This window comes from Ips typographus, linkage group LG2 (genome assembly GCF_016097725.1).
Source record: "Ips typographus isolate SLU linkage group LG2, UJ_Ityp_2.0, whole genome shotgun sequence".
Lineage (NCBI taxonomy): Eukaryota > Metazoa > Arthropoda > Insecta > Coleoptera > Curculionidae > Ips > Ips typographus.
In genome coordinates, this window is record NC_138423.1 from 18,788,498 (window position 1) to 18,808,168 (window position 19,671).

Below are 19,671 nucleotides of genomic sequence, written 5' to 3' on the forward strand. Positions count from 1 at the left end.
CTAGTTTTCACTTCAACCAAACATATCTCCGTTGTTTGAGGAAAACTCAAAAACATGTAGAAGGCGAAAGTTATAGGGAATTTCATCCTCTACAGCATTGCTGTAGTGCACTTTTTCCCTAAAGGGTCGCCCTAGGGAAATTATTGTCAAAAACTGCCCCGCAATGCAAAAAAATACGTAGAAATAATCAGCTTTCTTAATTTTTCCAAGTCACGTGACTTTTTCCCGTCATTTTGATAAGAATTTTCTCTAAGGATTCTCGAGAAAATGGCCTTTACTGGAAAAACACCATGTATAAGCAAAATATTTACAATTTGTTTAATAACTGAATATTCACTAAATTTACCATAACTCAATTCATCAAATGTTGAAAACTACTTCAAAGTCAATTTTCGCTATACCCCTTTCTGTAAGAATTAAACTAAACTACTGGAAACTTTTCAGCTGACCTTAAAGTGCTTAAAGATATTTGACGTCGATTAAAATTTAAAGTGGTCTTTAATATTCATTTTCTTACGCCAGAAATAATTCGGTTATTAGGCTTTTAAAAGTCTTGCAGTAACTCCAAGCTTATAAAAAACACCACTAGCTTAAGTTTTAATCAATCTTATTCTACGGGAATAAATGGTAATAGTGATAACACTATTTACATAAAGTCTAAAAAGCTATATTAAATCCACAGCAAATACCCAAATTCTGTGCAAATTTAGCATATGTGCTTACAAAGTACTTACTGGATCCGCATCCCTAGCCCAGGATCATATAAGGTTATCGTGCTGACGCTTTGCAAACACATATAGAGAATATTAATGTTTTGACCTAAATCTGTAGGGAAAATGAAACATGTCTATCAAATGCTCATCCTGTAGTTTATTAATTAATCCTTCAGGAAGATCGTTTTATGTTTAATAAAAGGCAAGTAGAGTACCTACCAAAAATAGTCAGGTGAATTAAGAACAAATTCAACCAGAAAATTCATCTACATATTTTAATTGATTTTTGGTATGAATTTTGATCTTAATAAATACATCAGTTTTGAGAATATTCCGGAAAACCAGCTATCAGCAAAGTTACTTTTCCAATTTGTTACATTTTAGTTACGCTCTAAGGAACATTTTCGCTTGCATAATATCCTAATGAACTCACTTTCAGTGGGGGTAAATATTGTTTATTTTTTTTCCCGAAGAACTTTAAATCTATTCAAAAATAATCTAATTTGTTAAGCTGAATTGTTCGGAAACCCTTTGAATGTATAATATGTTCTTCAACACTCGATCAACAAGTCAAGCGTAAAATAAAGACACAATCTCTTCTTCTTGCGAGTCATGCAAAACATTGTCCACTTCCTAACGTCGCAACTTTTTAAGGCCAAATGCCTTTTAAAAACTTTCAAAATTAAAATTTTTGATATTGTACGTAATTTTATTTCTACTAAATTTATCTAAAAAGTCAATATTATTGAGTAAAGAGTCCAATACTATTGACATTAACAGAACGATAGTCAAAGCAACTACTAATGATCTTCTAATCAGTCTAATTGTTAGTTTTTCCATAAATTGTATAAGATTTTAACAGAAAATATTTAATCAGTTCCTATCCGCCCGTTGTTATTAACCATCTGGATGGGCAGTCTGTTGGACGAAAATATTTAGAGAAATCATAATCATCTTCAATCTTCGTTAAAAATTGGTAGGTACTATGGGTGCATTTTTTATGGGTGATCAAAATGACGTAGGTACCTGCTACTAATACCAACGCCGCTAGATCTAAAGTAAGTGAAAATATAGGAAGCATTTCCTACCGCTTAACACAAGATTGGTGCAGCAGAGCAGACTGTGTTAGTTCAGTAACATTTCAAGAATTTGTGGTGATCAGGTGCATGGTCAGTTCGGTCTAATAAAATTTTGGCCCTAAGTGATAGCGTTAGCCCGTTTTATGCGTAGACATTTTATGTTTTAACTGTTTTATTTTGGACAATGACAAAAAAATATATTTTGGTGAGTTTTTAAATTTAGTTTTTAAAACATATTATATTAACTATAATGTGATTACTAGTGCATTTTTAGAAAGTCATTTAAATTATCTATATCTGGTTAAAGTAGCAGTTGATTTAAGCACTTTAAAATACTCCATATGGAGGAATAATATTTCTACGCTTTTTTTAAATAAGATTGAAATATCTGAACAGGCTTTTCCTTAATTAAATTTCAGAACATGTTCTTAATATGTCAATAAAAATTACTTCCAATACATTAAGCAAATTTTTTACAATTTTGCAGCTAATACCTGAGCAAGGTTACCAAAGATTAATGATGCCAGTATATTCAAAAAACATAATATTAGTAAGAGAGAAAAATAAAATCACTTTTGAGAGCGTTTAAAAGTCTTAGTTGACCAAATGTACAAGTTTTGCTTTTTTTCTATAAAACCATCTCTGCTTCTTTGTTCAAAATAAACATTGTCGGTCTATAGCATTTAAAATATTTACGGCATTATCCTGTAAAACACAATACATAAAGCGTTGAGCGCTATTTGTGTTGCAGGTTCGTGATTTACTTTACAGTTAGAGGAAAATTAAACACTAATGAGGTAATAAAAGAATGTTTGTAAAATAACCATAATGCTAATAAACGTGCACGAGGAAATTTTTTGCTGCACATTTTGGGCTGTTACCCTGTTACGGCCCTGGTGGAACTATGTAAGGGAATAGATAAGAAATTTCTTTCTTCGTCTCACTTTGATATGCATGTCCTACCGTCTGCTTGTTAAAATCTCTGTTTCTATCTCTATCAAGTTACATAGTACCCCTACTTAGATCTGATTTAGTTCATATTCTGTTTACGGGTACTGTACAGTCTGAGCTACCACCAGTCAAAAAATCACTATTCTAAGTAGTTTAGAATGGAAGTTCTGGTCAATTTGCCGTTCCCGGACAGGTTTTTTTAAATTCTTACCTGCAAGGTTGCACATTTTGGGCTGTTACAGCCCTGTTTTATCTCTGATTTAGATCATATTCTGTTTACGAATACTGTACAGTCTGAGCTTCCACCAGTCAAAAAAATCACTATTCTAAGTAGTTTAGAATGGAAGTTATGGTCAATTTGCCGTTCCCGGACAGGGTTTTTTAAATTCTTACCTGCAAGGTTACACATTTTGGGCTGTTACAGCCCTGTTTTGACTCTGATTTAGTTCGCATTCTGTTTACGGGTACTGTACAGTCTGAGCTACCACCAGTCAAAAAAATCCCCATTCTAAGTGGTTTAGAATGGAAGTTATGGTCAATTTGCCGTTCCCGGACAGGGTTTTTCAAATTCTTTCCTGCAAGGTTGCACATTTTTGGCTGTTGCAGCCCTGTTTTACCTCTGATTGAGTTCATGTTCTGTTTACGGGTACTGTACAGTCTGAGCTACCACCAGTCAAAAAAATCACTATTCTAAGTGGTTTAGAATGGAAGTTCTGGTCAATTTGCCGTTCCCGGACAGGGTTTTTTAAATTCTTACCTGCAAGGTTACACATTTTGGGCTGTTACAGCCATGTTTTGACTCTGATTTAGTTCGTATTCTGTTTACGGGTACTGTACAGTCTGAGCTACCACCAGTCAAAAAAATCCCCATTCTAAGTGGTTTAGAATGGAAGTTATGGTCAATTTGCCGTTCCCGGACAGGGTTTTTCAAATTCTTTCCTGCAAGGTTGCACATTTTTGGCTGTTGCAGCCCTGTTTTACCTCTGATTGAGTTCATGTTCTGTTTACGGGTACTGTACAGTCTGAGCTACCACCAGTCAAAAAAATCACTATTCTAAGTAGTTTAGACTGGAAGTTATGGTCAATTTGCCGTTCCCGGACAGGGTTTTTTAAATTCTTCACTGCGAGGTTGCACATTTTGGGCTGTCACAGCCCTGTTTTACCACTTATTTAGTTCATATTCTGTTTAAGGGTACTGTACAGTCTGAGCTTCCAGCAGTAAAAAAAATCACGATTCTAAGTGGTTTAGAATGGAAGTTATGACCAATTTGCCGCTCCGGGACAGAGTTTTTTAAACCTTTCCCTGCATGATTGCACATTTTTGGCTGTTACAGCCCTGCTTTACCTCTGATTGAGTTCGTGTTCTGTTTACGGGTACTGTACAGGGTGCTGCATTTTCGATGGTTTTACGGGGTACAGAGAAAACGGTAATAGATAGAAAAAAAGTAGCATACGTGTTCCGATCTCATTTTCTGAGCTGAGATGACTGGCGAAGAGTGGGCTGCGAAAACTTCTTTTGTTTCAAAGATACGGGGGGTTTTTGAAAATTGGTCATTTTGGAACCTCCTCTGTATTTCATTTGCTATTAAAGTCATCAAAAAAGGAAAAACGGTTTCCGGTAGAAGTTTTGACGTAGAATCCAATGGCGTAGTCAGTTTTTTTCTATTACGTTTAGTTTCTGACATATGACACTAAGTTATATTTTTTTAAATGGAACACCCTATATATTTTTAGGTCATTTAATTCTGTTGATTTTTACTATTTCAACGGTGTATTAAAACATATAAGTTTGTAAACGTTAATCTTCGTAATTAGAAAAAAGCGTTTTCTTAATAAAAAAGTGATAAATAATATGTATAAAAATACCCACAGTCGAAACCAAATTTGGCTATATTCATATTAACATGTTACATGTCGTTTATAAACAGTTTTTTTAACTTCTACCTTAAAAATAGAAGAAAATAGAAATTACCACTTTTATTATTAAAGTGACGGTAGAACTGTTTGTAACTTAGATTTTTAATAAGATTTATTAAAAATATTTAATTTTCTGATGTGTTAGCTTATATGGTTTCCGATTTTGTTTGGTATTTTAGATATTGGCCTTTTTTTAGCTTAGCAAAGGTCCTTTTTTTAAAATAACAGGATTAACCTCTACAAACTTATATGTTGTAATACACCGTTGAAAAGGTAAAAATAAACCGAATTAAATGAACTAAAAATATATAGGGTGTTCCATTTAAAAAAATATAACTTAGTGTCTTATGTCAGAAACTAAACGTAATAGAAAAAAACTGACTACGCCATTGGATTCTACGTCAAAACTTCTACCGGAAACCGTTTTTCCTTTTTTGATAACTTTAATAGCAAATGAAATACAGAGGATGTTCCAAAATGACCAATTTTCAAAAACCCCCCGTATCTTTGAAACAAAAGAAGTTTGCGCAGCCCACTCTTCGCCAGTCATCTCAGCTCAGAAAATGAGATCGGAACACGTATGCTACTTTTTTTCTATCTATTACCGTTTTCTCTGTACCCCGTAAAACCATCGAAAATGCAGCACCCTGTACAGTCTGAGCTACCACCAGTCAAAAAAATCACTATTCTAAGTGGTTTAGAATGGAAGTTCTGGTCAATTTGCCGTTCCCGGATTTCCAAAAAGGTTTTCTAATATGTTGTTAGCCTTATCAGCTTTAAAAATATCAACGTACTAGTGCCGTAAAATTGCTCATTACATAAAGCCATGTTAGAGTTGAAAAATACTATTTTTTGTGTTGATCTGGACCGTCGTATTTCAAAGCGAGTTTAAATTGAGTTTGGTTTTGAATGTGACAGAACCAGTGAAAAAAGTCACATGCTTACTATACTGTTAACTTAAGCTAGACTTAAGTACGACGGTGCACTCAGCTCAGCTCAATGATATCAACACATTTTTGTGCTTTTTAATTTTGGGGTTGATAGAAATTAATTCTTCTTTAAAATATGTTGGACTATATCAATCACTCAGTCTTTTTTTAAAGTTCTTGGCAATTAGTCAGCTCATCCATATCAACACGTCTTTCAGCTCTTCTTTTTCTTTAATTTCTTTTTTGACGCTAATAAATCAGTACTTCAGTGCAGTTTTTAATTCGTTATTGCAGCCGTTTTGTCCTAAAAACAAATGCTTTTTTTTGTGATATAGGTTTTAATAGAGTATTTATAGACATTTTTTTGTCAAGTTCCCTATTATATGAACACATTCTTCCGCTCTTCTTTTTTGTGGCTGATAAAACTTAATTCTTCTTTAAACATATTTGACGTTTGAAATCACGTATTCCCATCAAGATTTCTGGGACATTAACCAGCTTAGTCATATCAACACATTCTTCCGCTCTTCTCTTTTGTCGCTGATAGAATTTCATTTTTCTTTAAAATAGGCGTTTGGCTTTTAAAATCCATCCTGTAAAAATTTCTGGGCAATAAGACACTTCATCTTCATCATTAAGTCTTCTATCAGTATTTCTGGGCAATTATCCAGTTCAATCATATCAACACGCTTTTCCGCCGCTACATTAATTTTTGATTAAAATACTCTTTTTTTAAATACGTTTGACATTTGAAATCAGTCTTATTTCACAGTTTCTGTGCAATTAGCCATCCCAATCATTATTTTAAATAATCGAAGAAAAGAAGATTTAAATGTACAGCTATTTGTCATCTTTTTGACTTTCTAAATAAAATTTTTTTCACTACAAAAATCCGGATGTTGGATAAAAAAGTCAAGAGTTGTTTATGGTTTTTGTCGCAAAAAAAAGCAGAAATGGACCAGGATGATAACCCGGCGTCACTTGTTTCATGATTCATTGACACACGTAATGTAAATTCGACAATTAATTGTGGGAAAATTGTAAGCTGTTTGAAATTTATTTCTTTTTGCAGAAACTAAGGAAAAAAGTTATACTTGGTTTTATTTCAGTTCGTCAATATTTTTAGAATGTAAAATCATTTCCTGGTTCTCGGCAGTTAAAACTATTTCTTGGTGTTCTAACGATACATTTTAGGAATTAATTATTACTATAAAAAATTAAGTTAGTTTTTGTCCTCTGTTCGAATTTTAATTAATTAAAGATATAATAGGAAAACGTGGCTTAGTTAAAAATTAATGAACATTTATATTCCAATAACAAATAACGTTATAGACCACAGAAAAGCAAGTAAGATGAGCCTGATTATTTCCGCAAGGTGCAAAAAAAAGTGGTCACAAAAATGTGTAAGGCAGTTAGTATAATTATTATGATAGAAAACATTAATTAATTAAGCTAGATTTTCAAAATTAATGCTTTATATTTGCAGTGTATGGTAGTGCTTTGCAAAACATTATTATTACTACTTATTGACTATTTCGTGAAGAACTGTAACACTATGTAGTTTTTATAATATCAAGTTGAATTAAAAATACTTAAAATCGTTATTTTCATTTCAATGATGTGTACTTACATTCTGAAATATTACGGTCATCATTACGTCCTGTGCAACGAAAGGAAAAAATCAAATAGTAATGACCTCTGGAAGAAAAAACCGCAGCAAATAATATCCAATACTTTTCCTCTAAGTCTAGGCCGAAAGATTCGAAGACAATGTAATAAAGATGACCAAAGCCCGGCAAGATTTACATCAAAATTTATAGTATGAATTGGGCCTGGGATAGACCCGAAATTCGTTTTCGAGTTGATTGATAGTCCAAAGGATGTCCCAATTCGTAGCCGTATTTCATATTTATATTTTATACGTATACATGTTCGTGCGTGTACTTTCGGTCGGTCGCTGACCAACATAACAAAAAGTCGATTTACTGTTTGGGATTTGTCCTGAAAAATTCTGGAATCTATGAAAAAGCAGAATTAATGGTTTTGATTTATGAAACTGTACTTGCACATGTAACAAATAGATAAATATTGTTATTGTTAACGTTGGTATATTGCATTGCAGAAGTGGTTTCTTAGAAAGTAAAGGTCTTCTGGGTCAGCTTTATTAAGCCAAGAATATTTTCTATGGCACTTATTTTTAAAAAATCAAAATTCAGAATTGTATAATTTTACCCACTCTACAGGACTCATTGTTATGTTATATAATACACAGATTTTGCTGGAGCAAGTGAATAAACAGATTAATAGCACTCATCATCAAAATTACAAAATCTAGAGAACAATCGTTCCTGTACTTTAAAAACGATAATTTGCAAAGTCCTTCCCTTGAAACGACTGCATAAAAATTATGATAATTAACCTTTTCAATTAGAATGCATCAGGAATTACAGTACACGCATTGGCAATTTACATGTAAGATTCTTTTTCATTATTTCATTCCTTTTACCGCGTACGTGATGATAAAAATGAAAAGTGACGGTTATTCAGTTTGTAACCGTTATCATGCACCAATTCAGTTGCTAATTGAATTTAAGTCAATTCTGGTTTTTTGTTATGTTTTTTTCACGGTAAAAGTCAATAAAACACTTGCAATCTAGAATGCAATTAACTTGGCAAAAAAATCAACAACGCAATCAATAAAATTTCACTAATAAAACAGTTACAAAATAACAGCGTTAATTCCTCGCCGTTTAATGGCGGCATTGGCAATGCATTTTCAGGGTTACGCAATAGTTGGAATACTAATTGGAGTGATAATATGGCAGATTTATGCTGACACATGACGCGTAGATAGTTCCTTTCATTACATTCTAGTATCATTTAAAAGTCTAACACCGAAATATTTTAATGTCCGTTGTCGCGCACCACAAATTCGCTACAAGGATAATGATTTCATGGTCAATGTCAGTGGCTGATTTCCATTTTCGACCATTCAATGGTGATTTATTAGGTTGTATTGACTTTATTTTCTAAAGTAATACCTAGTCAGTGATATAAATAGTTTGTAAGCACCGTGACAAATGTAACGTTTCGTGTTTCTGACAAATTTTTATAGCTTTGTCACTGATCAAAATTGGTATTTTCCTTCCACAACTGAATAAAGGTATATGCAAAAATGTGGTTATGTTTTTCCGCGATTTCAATCATTTTACTCATTATATTGGCAGCATATCCATTGTCAGCGGTAATCAGTACCGGATTGAACTCATTTAACTTCGTACATTATGATTTTGATATTTTTCAATTTTAAAAGAGTCACGTGGCTTTAAAAATATCAGTCTAAGGCCCAGTTGTACAATAGTGGTTCAAACTTTGAACCTGGTTTATGTCAGAAATGTCACTTTGACAGCAATGCATTTCTTATGGTCACGTGATCATCAGAATCGGTTATGACATTAAAAAAAGTCACATGACTTTCAAAATATCTGTTCAAACTGAAAAACGATTATGTGACCGTCCAAATAATATTTTGCCATTTACATATACGTGACTTTCAGAATTACGTTTTGGCATCAAAAATAGTCACGTGACCGCTCAAATACGATTTTGCCCTCTAAAACAGTCACATCACTTTCAGGATTCCGTCTTGACGTTAAAAAGGAGCCTTTTAAAAAAAATTGATGATTGAAAATCGTCACGTGACCAGTTTCACTGTAAAAAGCGTAGACCTGACTTTAAAAATATCAGTTTAAACTGAAAAACGGTCACGTGATTTTCAGCTTTGACGTTAAAGAAAAAAGTCACATGATTTTCAAAATATCTGTTCAAACTGAAAAACTATTAAGTGACCGTTCAAATAATATTTTGCCATTTACATATATGTGACATTCAGAATTTCGTTTTGGCATTAAAGAAAAGTGATCTTTAAAAATAAATTTGATGATTAAAAAACGTCACGCGATTATTTTCACTGTAAAAAGACTCACGTGACTTTGAAAAACATCAGTCTATAATAAGAAAAACGGTCACGTGACCTTTCAAATAATATTTTGACATTTAAAACAGTCACACTTTTTTAAACTAACTCAACTAACTCAACTAACTAACTCTATTTCGACTGAGTGTAGCTCTGTTATTTCAGGAGCTACTAAAAAGTGTAAATAATGAAAGTTGCAGAAAATTTCATTCTCTTCAAGATTATAATAAAAGGTTTTTGCCCTTAAGGGCTTTCCTAAGGAGTTACAAGGCAAAAAGTGACAGGGTGTACCAGACTGCTTTTTTTTTAAAACTCTATTTCGATTAAAGAATAGGCTTATGATATCACTTTCAATGTAATTTATACAGATGAGATTAATTTACTTATTTTTATATTGTAGTTAAGATGTAACATTTCTTATTTGTTTCCTTTCACTATTTCAATATTTCTACGTCTTCAAGTCCTCATTTCTACTAGGTATATTTGTGTTTTTTCCGCTTTAAACCATCTTCAAAAATTTACCTCCGGGTGCTTTTGGTAGTACCCTAAATCCGGCACTGGTAATAATTTGTAAAGTATTTTACTAATACACAGGATGTTACACAAAGGTACGTCAATCCGTTAACCACAAATTAAATAAATTCGAGTTTTGTCAGGTCGTATTATTTTAATTTTCACCACTGTGTTTAATATAAAGGTGTAGGAAACTTCCTGCTAATTCTTGTGGTACGAAATTTTTAAACTCTAGGAATTCGTGATTGTTGAGATGTTTTATGAGTGAAAACACTGTGAGCTGTGACACTGCCACTAAATTGAAACACCCTGCGAGTTGATTCACACTTTTCAGCAAATAATAAGGTAGTGATGGTTTTGAACACACATATTATTTATGTAAATGGCAATAATGAGGCAATTTATTACTTATAATATCTATAATAAAACACTAGTTAGCAGTTAACCTAATCAAATCAATGAATTAACATATCAGTTGCAATCTTTTATTTATTTACTCACTTATTCATAATTTATCAGTTTTTTCGATTCACTATAAACTAAAGACAAAATTTATTTGGTCAACTCAACATTTTGCTATGTATACTACTTCAAAACCAAATTGAAAATAATGTAATGATGTAATGTAAAATTTCGTATGTTATTGTTATAATTATAAACATACCTATACTAATTATTTATTAGCTTAATAAGCGGCGGTATGTTGGGATTTTTCAGTTGATGTCGTAAGCACCGAAGGTGCTCGTTGTGTATTATTTTAAAATGGCTTAGATTTTCAAGTAATAATTCCTTTATTAGTATATTGCTTATTAGTGAGTAAATTAATAAAATAATTAAACCCTAAAATTAGCCGCCTTGAAAAACATTTTCAATTAGTTTGAGTCATTCTCCTGTTTGTATTTTTCATTGAGTGAAGTGAAATTTTAATGCTCTTTTAACAGGGACATTTGGACCTGGTAAGTACTGAGATAAAAGTTAATTCAATCCGTAAAACAGTTTCAAAAATTAACAATTTATTATCAATATTAAAACAAACTAAACAAATTCTAATTTTATTAAAACAATTATTGTTTTTATTTAGAATATGTATTAACCCTGCGTTGTGCCAAAACAAAATTTGATAATATTCTCAGAAATCAATCAAGTTAATCACTTTATTTGTAAACATCTAGATTAGAGCTAATCTACAAATATGGTTAGCATTATATAGGGTGATCCAATTTGACGGAACTTTCGGGTTTCTTTACTACCATCAAAAATACACTTTTTAATTTTTAAATTGATTAATGGTGTAGTCACACCTCACCACAATTAGAAATCACTGCTGTTAGCCAATCAATCTATACGTACAGCTTATTTTGCATTCCTCACAGCCAATCTGCCAATCATCCTAAAATGTTTCTTTTTTTTCTCCCAGGTTTTCTCATACAGTGATATAGAGAAAGTAAACTCGGATGATTTCAAAAGTTTTCATTTTTCCAAATAATAACCATCATTATACTACGTTAAAGAATTACCTACGAACCGCAATGTAAAGCTCCTATTACATATTATTATACGGTGCCTGTAAAAAATTACACAGTTCCATAAGGCTAACATGGAGAAGTAGAAAATGGTAGGTTAAGCCAAATGTTTATAAGTATATTGTACAGTTTTCTAAGAAGTACTTGGGCATCCAGGAGTTACCCACTCTTGTAACTGACTCATTCGTGCGTAAAAAGGTTTCTTACAGCACTTGTTAAGTAATATACTATTACGTTTTAGTAAATAATATTATTACTAAGCCAAAACAGGTTTGTAAAAAATAACAACTTAGTTAGAATCGACAAGATTACACTAGAAACATAGTCGTTTAAAAAATAATACGTTAAAGAATTACCTACGTCCAGCAATGTAAAGCTCCCATTACATATTATTATACGGTGCTCGTAAAAAATTACACAGTTCCATAAGGCTAACATGGAGAAGTAGAAAATGGTATGTTAAGCCAAATGTTTATAAGTATATTGCACAGTTTTCTAAGAAGTACTTGGGCATCCAGGAGTTACCCACTCTTGTAACTGACTCATTCGTGCGTAAAAAGGTTTCTTACAGCACTTGTAAGTAATACACTATTACGTTTGAGTAAATTATATGGTTACAATACCAAAACAGGTTTGTAGAAAATAACAACTTAGTTAGAATCGACAATATTACACTAGAAACATAGTCGTTTAAAAAATGCTCCGACAGTAATAACAGCTAAGCAAACTGATTACACAGTATAAATTAAAATAATAACTATTTTGTATATGAAAAAACAAAACCTTGAAGCCTGATTCCATATTGTGTTGAACTCGCAAGACCATGCTTCACAAAGTTTACAGAGCATCCCTTTTATTTCAAATTTGAAACTTGTAGTTGGTATTATTCATTTGTATAAACGCTAGTTGTAGTAAAAGTTTATAGAGTTTAAATGCACAGTCCTCCCTGTATAAACAATTCTGATATGGACTAAGTTTGGTTGAAGTTATTCCAGTCATTCGAGGTTTTTTTATAGTGAAATACGTGTGAAGGTGTGTGATTAAATTAGAAGGAACCATCGAAGAAAACATGTAGGTATTTAGGCAAAGAACGTTTAAACAATTTGCTTAAAATCATAAACAGAGATTATTAATTATTACTTTATGTGACCTCTAATAGTTTGTTGATACCGACATATGTCAACAAATTAATTGTTTCTATTTTTCGATAAACCAATTATTTTTGTAAACTAACATAACATTTATTGTTATGAAGCTAAATGTTTTTGAACTAAATCTAAAATTAAAAAAAAACTAATAAATAAAGTATAAACTTAAAGCCTGCGCGTTTTCCTGATGTGACTCTTTTTAGAGTTTTTCTGAAATATTTTTGAAAAATTGTGAAAAATTCTTAAAAATTAATGATCTGCACTAGAGCCCGATAAGCCTTTATTGAGACGACTTAAGGAGAATGACGCTATTTACTAAAACAGGCAACATTTATACAAATTAGTGTTTTTAAATCAAAAAAAAAAAGTCGTTTTGCATCGCGTCATTAAGCATATTTTCGATCAATAGGTATGGAGCAATTACCTATCTAATCAAATTAAAGAAAATCGAAAATCCCCATTTTCAAAAACGTCTAGGATACCATCAATCATCCTGTATAATCTCTCCTATTTAATAATGGATATTACGCTTCAAAATATATTTCTAAAATAGTGCATAAATGGATCATGCCTATCTGAAGAAGTACCTATCTAAGAATGGTCTAACATGACATAATACGATGTTAAACGAGCTAAGCAACGGAAATGTCAACAACAAAATTGCACTGACTATATCCGATCCATTGAATCTACAATGCAATTTTAACTTGATTACAGCGAATATTTCCCTCATGTGTTAAATGTCCCATATGAGCAGTGCATTTTCACCAGAATGACAGCGATAATTGCATTCTAAAGTGATAATTGCATTTCGATAATTGCACTGTACGTATCTATAACGACAGCATTGTTGTAGAGCCTATTGCTAGTACACTAATTGTCCATGCGCATTTTTTTGACTTTTTATAACCAAAAAATGTCAAACGCGATGTCAACAAAAATTAATAAACGGTTTGGAACTTGTTCATTGAGCTCCATTGAGCAATCTATAGTTGCAGCAAAACCAAAACATTTTATTTATTCGGGAAATATTCCCCAAAATTACATTCGTGCCTTAAAAATGACCTGATAATTCTGCGTTCAAACTTGTTATCTTTGCAAACTGCATTCGGTCATTTTCATATTTTTTTCTAAAACAGCCCTCCACCTTCGGTGTCGGGCTCTTTCGCCAAAAAAATATGAAAATAAACTCATGCAGTTAAGAGATAACAAGTTTTCACGCAAAATTATCGGTAATTTTTATGCACTTGTGCAATTACCCCCGACAATTGCACTCCTAAGTGAAAATTGCAACCTTCACTGACCATATTTGTGTAACAAATTGGCGACACACCTAATCAAATCTGACAATTAAAACTAAAAAAGGTTATTTTATAGAATTGACAGTATATTTTTATGCTATAGAAATGTATTTATTAACGTATTTTTTATTTTACTCCAGGAAGGTTCCAATGCATAGCAAAGGACATATTTATACCAAAGGACCTTAAATTAGGTGAAATAAATACAAAAAAACTCTTTATAATTTTTCAATTTCAAAAAATGGAAAGAATGGGGGGTATTAGGGGTGTTTTTTTACCACTATTTGAAATTGAATCTCTCGGTAACATGAAGAGCTAGAGAGGCCAATTTTGGCTGATTTTGTAGTATTTTTATCCTATTTCTAATGGGGTTTGAGTGAAATCTATGAGTTCAAATAAAAAACTTACTATCATTCAAAAATTGAAAAAATGCTATTTTAACAAAAAGTGCATTTTTGCCAATTTTTTATTTTGCTCCAGGAAGATTCCAATGCACAGCAAAGGGCATTCGTGCATGTAAATTTTTAGAAATTCTTATATTCAGACTTGTTGCCCTAAAGAAATAGCTTTCATGCATTTTACGGTTATTTCCCTAAAAAAGTGCCCTCTCATTCGGATCGGGCACTTTTTGTCAAATAACCATAAAATTCATTCAAGCTGTTTCTAGGGCAACAACTTGTATATGTATAATTTGCAATTTTACAAATACGTACATAAATAATAAGTACAACATATTACTATTGAAAATTTACCTTTTGCGGAAAATTAAACGCTGCTCTTTGTATCCCAATTTGCTTCATTGGTTTCCTGAAATTAAATATTAAAAAGTAAACTTTTGATATTTTATTAAAATATAAGAGAACCGTGTTTTAAGATATCAAAAATAGAATATTAAACATTTCTTAATTTTTATCAAATATTTTATTTTTAATATCAATTTCTTCCAGCGTCATCAAACGAGGTAATCATTTTCCATAGAATATTCCACTTTTGTATACTTGTTTTACTTATTACCAGAAATGCGTTTCCAATTTATGAATTGATTATGACTTTCATCATCTAATAAACTAAATTTTATATTGTTTTTACTACTTTATTCTTCACTATAGCTTTTAATATACGAGCAATACGAAAATTGCTACACCTGGTAAAATTATTGTTTACAAGTGCAAAGAATTTCGTCACTTAACAATTATTAGGTTTCATTAATCGCTACTAAGCTGATATCGACAAGACTCATTATCAGCTGAGCTTTTAATTTCCGTTATTAAAAAACGTTTTTGTATTTACTGAGGTTGGGCAAATTTACTGCATGTGGGTGTGTTTTTGATACTTCAACTCATAAATTATATTCTCAGTCTCATATGTCGTAATAGTGGTGGTTCCAAAGTTGAGGTTTATATGTAAAAAATAATTTTATATATAACTCGTAACGTTGGATATCAAATTGCAACGTTTACAATATGTCACCATTTCATGTTGTAATAAAATAATTCTGTCTATATCATACGTTTAATAAATAATGTGATTAAACTTATTGCTTAAAATAAAACCTAACTAATGAATTAAGATATGATGGATTATGAATTAGATTAATATAAATAATGACAAACATGACAAATAAATGGTAAATTGTCATCAATAATTGTTGTTTTAATGTTTTTTACAATTCTGTTATCGTTATTATATTATTATATTTACCGGGTGGGTTTTTAGAAAAAGTATTGCTCAATCATGATCAAAGTACAAATAGAAATGGGGGTTATTCATCTAAACTAAAAGAATCCCATCTTCCAGTAATATCAATGGTAGGCATCAACCTCCTTACATATTACCACATTTTTCAAGTTTATTGTTATGGATATATATTACGTTATATAGTCCTATAGAAAAATAGAGTTTTGCACTATTTTCAATTTTGAGTTGAAAAACAAAAAACTGCCTTTTGACGTTTGTTATTTTAAAAGTAATTTTTAAGACAAAAATAGTATATCCTACACAACATCCTGTATATGAAATCGAGCAAATTGTAACCTTGTTTTTAAACTTTGTGTTATTACTTTCTTCACAAATCAAATACTCGAGGCACCGCTGTCCTCACTTTGATGTTTGTATAGGTATAAGTTTGCAATGCCAACAACGTATACTTACCTATTAAAATTAATTGAGCAAACGCATCAATTTGCAGAATGTCGCAATTGCCCTGCAACTAACTACACTAAACAAGTCTAAGACGATAATTTAATTTATTTAAGAAAGGACGTCTGCAACTAACTCGTTTACATAGTCGTTATTCCAATTTTCCTTTATGTTGTCATTTGCAAAAAAAAACATAATTGTTTTACACGGTCGTCGAGTTAACCCTCAATGCAGTCAAGCAAATTAAATAAAATGAAAATTATTATTATTATCTTCTCACCATGTTGATTCTAAAATGTATTATTCTTATTGTATGTATAATTGATGGGTGTCTGAGATTAATTTAATTTACACACATAACTTCAGTGACACACAGCTAAAATAACAGTAACTTTTCAAACTAAGTAATGTAAAAATCATATTTGATTGTTCAGTTTCTTAGGAAATTCCCAACAATTGTTTTAGACTGTGTGCTCTAATTGTATTAATTTAGCTCCAAAAGTAGCTTTAAAAAAAATCCAACGGACTAAAATCTGTTGATGTTAGTAGATAACTGTCCTAATTTTTACAGCAGCAAGTCTAAAAGAACCGGGTCTACCATAAAGTTGACTGAAAAAATGAAAAAACAAATTAATAAAATGTGCTTGGTATGGAGATTAAAAATTATACTCTTCATTCTAATGCTTTTAAGATTGATTCAACTCTTTCTTTTTTTTTTAGAATAAAATGACCATCACTTTAGAGAATAGTAACGCAAAGAAGCTTCCTCAATATGTGGCTGCATTATCAGGTAAATTTGTACGGACGTAACAACATTAAGCAAAACTTTATTCATCCTTTTTAGTCTCAAATAAAACAAATAAAGGCAATAATTATTTTTTTTTTCTTTGATTTTTAGTCTGTTTGGGTTCAGTGGCCGCAGGAACGGTCCTTGGATGGACAGGAACAATTTCAGAATCTCTGCGAAATAGTGAATTGAATGAAATTCCTGTAGATACTGATGTTTTAGGATGGATTTCCAGTTTTGCTACCATCGGCGCTATGCTTACATGCTTTCCAATAGGGTAATGTAAAATTAACCATTAATGAATCTCCACTAACAATTTGTTTTGTAGATTTATCTGTGATGCTATAGGCAGAAAATGGGCGTGTCTTTTAACAATTATCCCATTTTCATTAGGATGGCTTCTTATTATATTTGCAACTAACGCTCCAATGATTTATGCTGGCAGATTCTTTTCTGGTCTAGCTGGTAAGTGATAAAATACTTAATTTCTACTATTACAAACTGAAAGAAGAACTCTCTGTCATTATTAATGTAACAATGATTTTTACTTTTCCAGGTGGTGGATTTTGTGTGGCTGCTCCTCTCTATACTAGTGAAATTGCCGAAAAACATATTAGGGGTGCATTAGGAAGTTATTTCCAGCTACTACTTACAGTGGGAATACTGTTTGCTTATGTTTTTGGTACTGTTGCATCGCCTCGAATTTTGTCAGTATTATGCGCTTGCGTTCCAATTGTGTTCGGACTGGTATTCTTCTTCCAGCCAGAAACTCCTGTAAGAACACCCTTATTACTTTTTAGAACTGTTCATGAAAAATGTCATCAAATCAAATCATGAAAATTTCAGGTGTATCTAATAAAAAAAGGTAAAAACGATGCAGCTTTAGACAGTCTAAAAAAATTGAGAGGAGCTGCTTACAACAGCGAAGCTGAACTGCAAGAACTGAAAGAACAGCTAGAAAAAAGTGAACAGGAAAAGGCAATTTATAATTGTTATTAAAAAAAGTTGGTTTAGAAAACTTTGCTATTTCTGTTTCAGACATCATTTTTCCAAGCGTGCCAAACTAAAGCAGCAAAAAAAGCTATATTTATCTGCTTCTCTTTAATGGTATTCCAACAACTCAGTGGTATTAATGCAGTTATCTTCTTTATGTCCACCATATTTGAGAGTGCTGGAGAAGGTGCACTATCTCCTGCTGTGTCGACCATAGGTAGGTTGCAAAGAAAATATTCTATTAGTGAATAATCTTTTAGATGGAAAATGACTCTTTAGACTTTACTAATGACTTTTTATTTTCTTAACAGGAGTTGGGGTTGTACAAGTTGTAGCCACCTTTATATCATCGCTGGTGGTAGATAAATTTGGCAGAAAAATTCTCCTGATAATTTCTGCGCTTTTTATGGCTTTCTCTGGAGCATTGCTGGGGATTTACTTCACTTTAAGCAACCGACAACTGGTTGACAGCGAAACACTAAGCAAAATTGCTTTTCTACCTATTTTAAGTTTGATTATATTTATCGCTGCTTTCTCATTTGGTTTCGGACCCATTCCGTGGATGGCCTCGTCTGAATTAATGCCACCTGGTAAAAATCCAGCTTTCAAGATAGCAACTTAAAAATTACCTTTTTGTTACTTTCCAGAAATCAAATCCACTGCTAGTTCTGCTGCAGCCACTTTCAATTGGTTTTTGGCTTTTATAGTAACCAGATTCTTCAACAACATTTCAGACGCCATTGGAGGTAAATAACTATAATCTATAGTCTTACGTAAAATATTAACATTAATTTTCGATGTAGCGGATATTACGTTTTACATATTTGCTGGTATCTCTCTAATCGGAAGCTTCTTCGTATTCTTTGTGATGCCGGAAACCAAAGGAAAAAGCACACAAGAAGTTCAAGACCTCCTGAATGGAGTAAAGCCTGGTAAACCGAACAGCACAGGAGTTGATAACCCAAGTTTTAAAAGCTAGTTGACCCTAATGTATTTTTTTATTGGAGAACCACCGACTGAATTTTATATAGCTACTATATCCTTTTTTATGTCAGATATTGAATATCTTTTTCCATGTAGAATTATTTGATAAATGCCAGTCGATTTTTTAGTGTTTAGAAATATTTAGGTAGGTAAGTTTTAATTAAGCACATATTTTATCTTAAAAACACAATTAAAGTGAAGAGGGTGTCAATCACAACACAGGTACATGTTTTGAATGTAAAATTATTTGCTTCCTTATATGTCACATTTGTCACATTCAAAACATGTACCAGTCTATTACAAAATTATTTAATTTTTCTGCTTACATCAGTTTATTTACCGTATGCCTTCTAGAAAATATAAAAATAAGAAAAACCGCCATAAAACTCTCTTCCCCAGTTAATTAATATTTTAAATATTGATGTTTTGAAAGTTGAGAAAGTATATAGTATTTGTCAGGAAAGCATAAGAGAGTGTTAAACGTATCCTTCAACAATGACAAAACTTTAATTAACTTTTATATCACGATTATTAGAAAAACGTAACTAGTGCAAAATGAGATACGATTACATAATACTGAATTTATTTTATTATTGGAGTGTAAATGTGTGATAAACTATTAATTACTAGCTATTAATTACTGTTCTATTTATGATAATAAAAAATGTAAATTTATGCTTAATGTTGTTAATAAAATAGTTGGCAGTGTAGAGCGAGT

The 19,671-nt window shown here is 31.7% G+C and overlaps 1 protein-coding gene across 3 annotated transcripts; it reads left to right on the plus strand.

Annotated features, from left to right (window-relative positions):
- Window positions 1–1,800: 1,800 nt before the first annotated feature.
- On the plus strand, window positions 1,801–19,663 carry LOC145724029 (facilitated trehalose transporter Tret1-like). Of its 3 annotated transcripts, none has more exons than XM_081972095.1 (10): window positions 1,801–1,997; window positions 16,910–16,979; window positions 17,088–17,253; window positions 17,305–17,441; window positions 17,533–17,750; window positions 17,823–17,954; window positions 18,015–18,186; window positions 18,281–18,559; window positions 18,617–18,715; window positions 18,773–19,663. In XM_081972095.1, the coding sequence occupies exons 1-10, from the start codon at window positions 1,977–1,979 to the stop codon at window positions 18,946–18,948; spliced, it is 1,470 nt and encodes a 489-aa protein (XP_081828221.1). In that variant the 5' UTR covers window positions 1,801–1,976; the 3' UTR covers window positions 18,949–19,663. The 3 variants fall into 3 exon arrangements, with proteins under 3 accessions (XP_081828221.1, XP_081828223.1, XP_081828222.1); XM_081972097.1 differs by lacking the exon at window positions 1,801–1,997 and adding an exon at window positions 10,815–11,034; XM_081972096.1 differs by lacking the exon at window positions 1,801–1,997 and adding an exon at window positions 12,499–12,672.
- Window positions 19,664–19,671: the final 8 nt, after the last annotated feature.

Coding starts and splice junctions, on each gene's coding strand:
- LOC145724029 (XM_081972095.1), top strand. CDS start 1,977: ATGACAAAAAAATATATTTTG. Junction 17,254..17,304: donor CTTACATGCTTTCCAATAGG/GTAATGTAAAAT, acceptor TTTGTTTTGTAG/ATTTATCTGTGATGCTATAG. Junction 18,716..18,772: donor CATTTCAGACGCCATTGGAG/GTAAATAACTAT, acceptor TTTTCGATGTAG/CGGATATTACGTTTTACATA.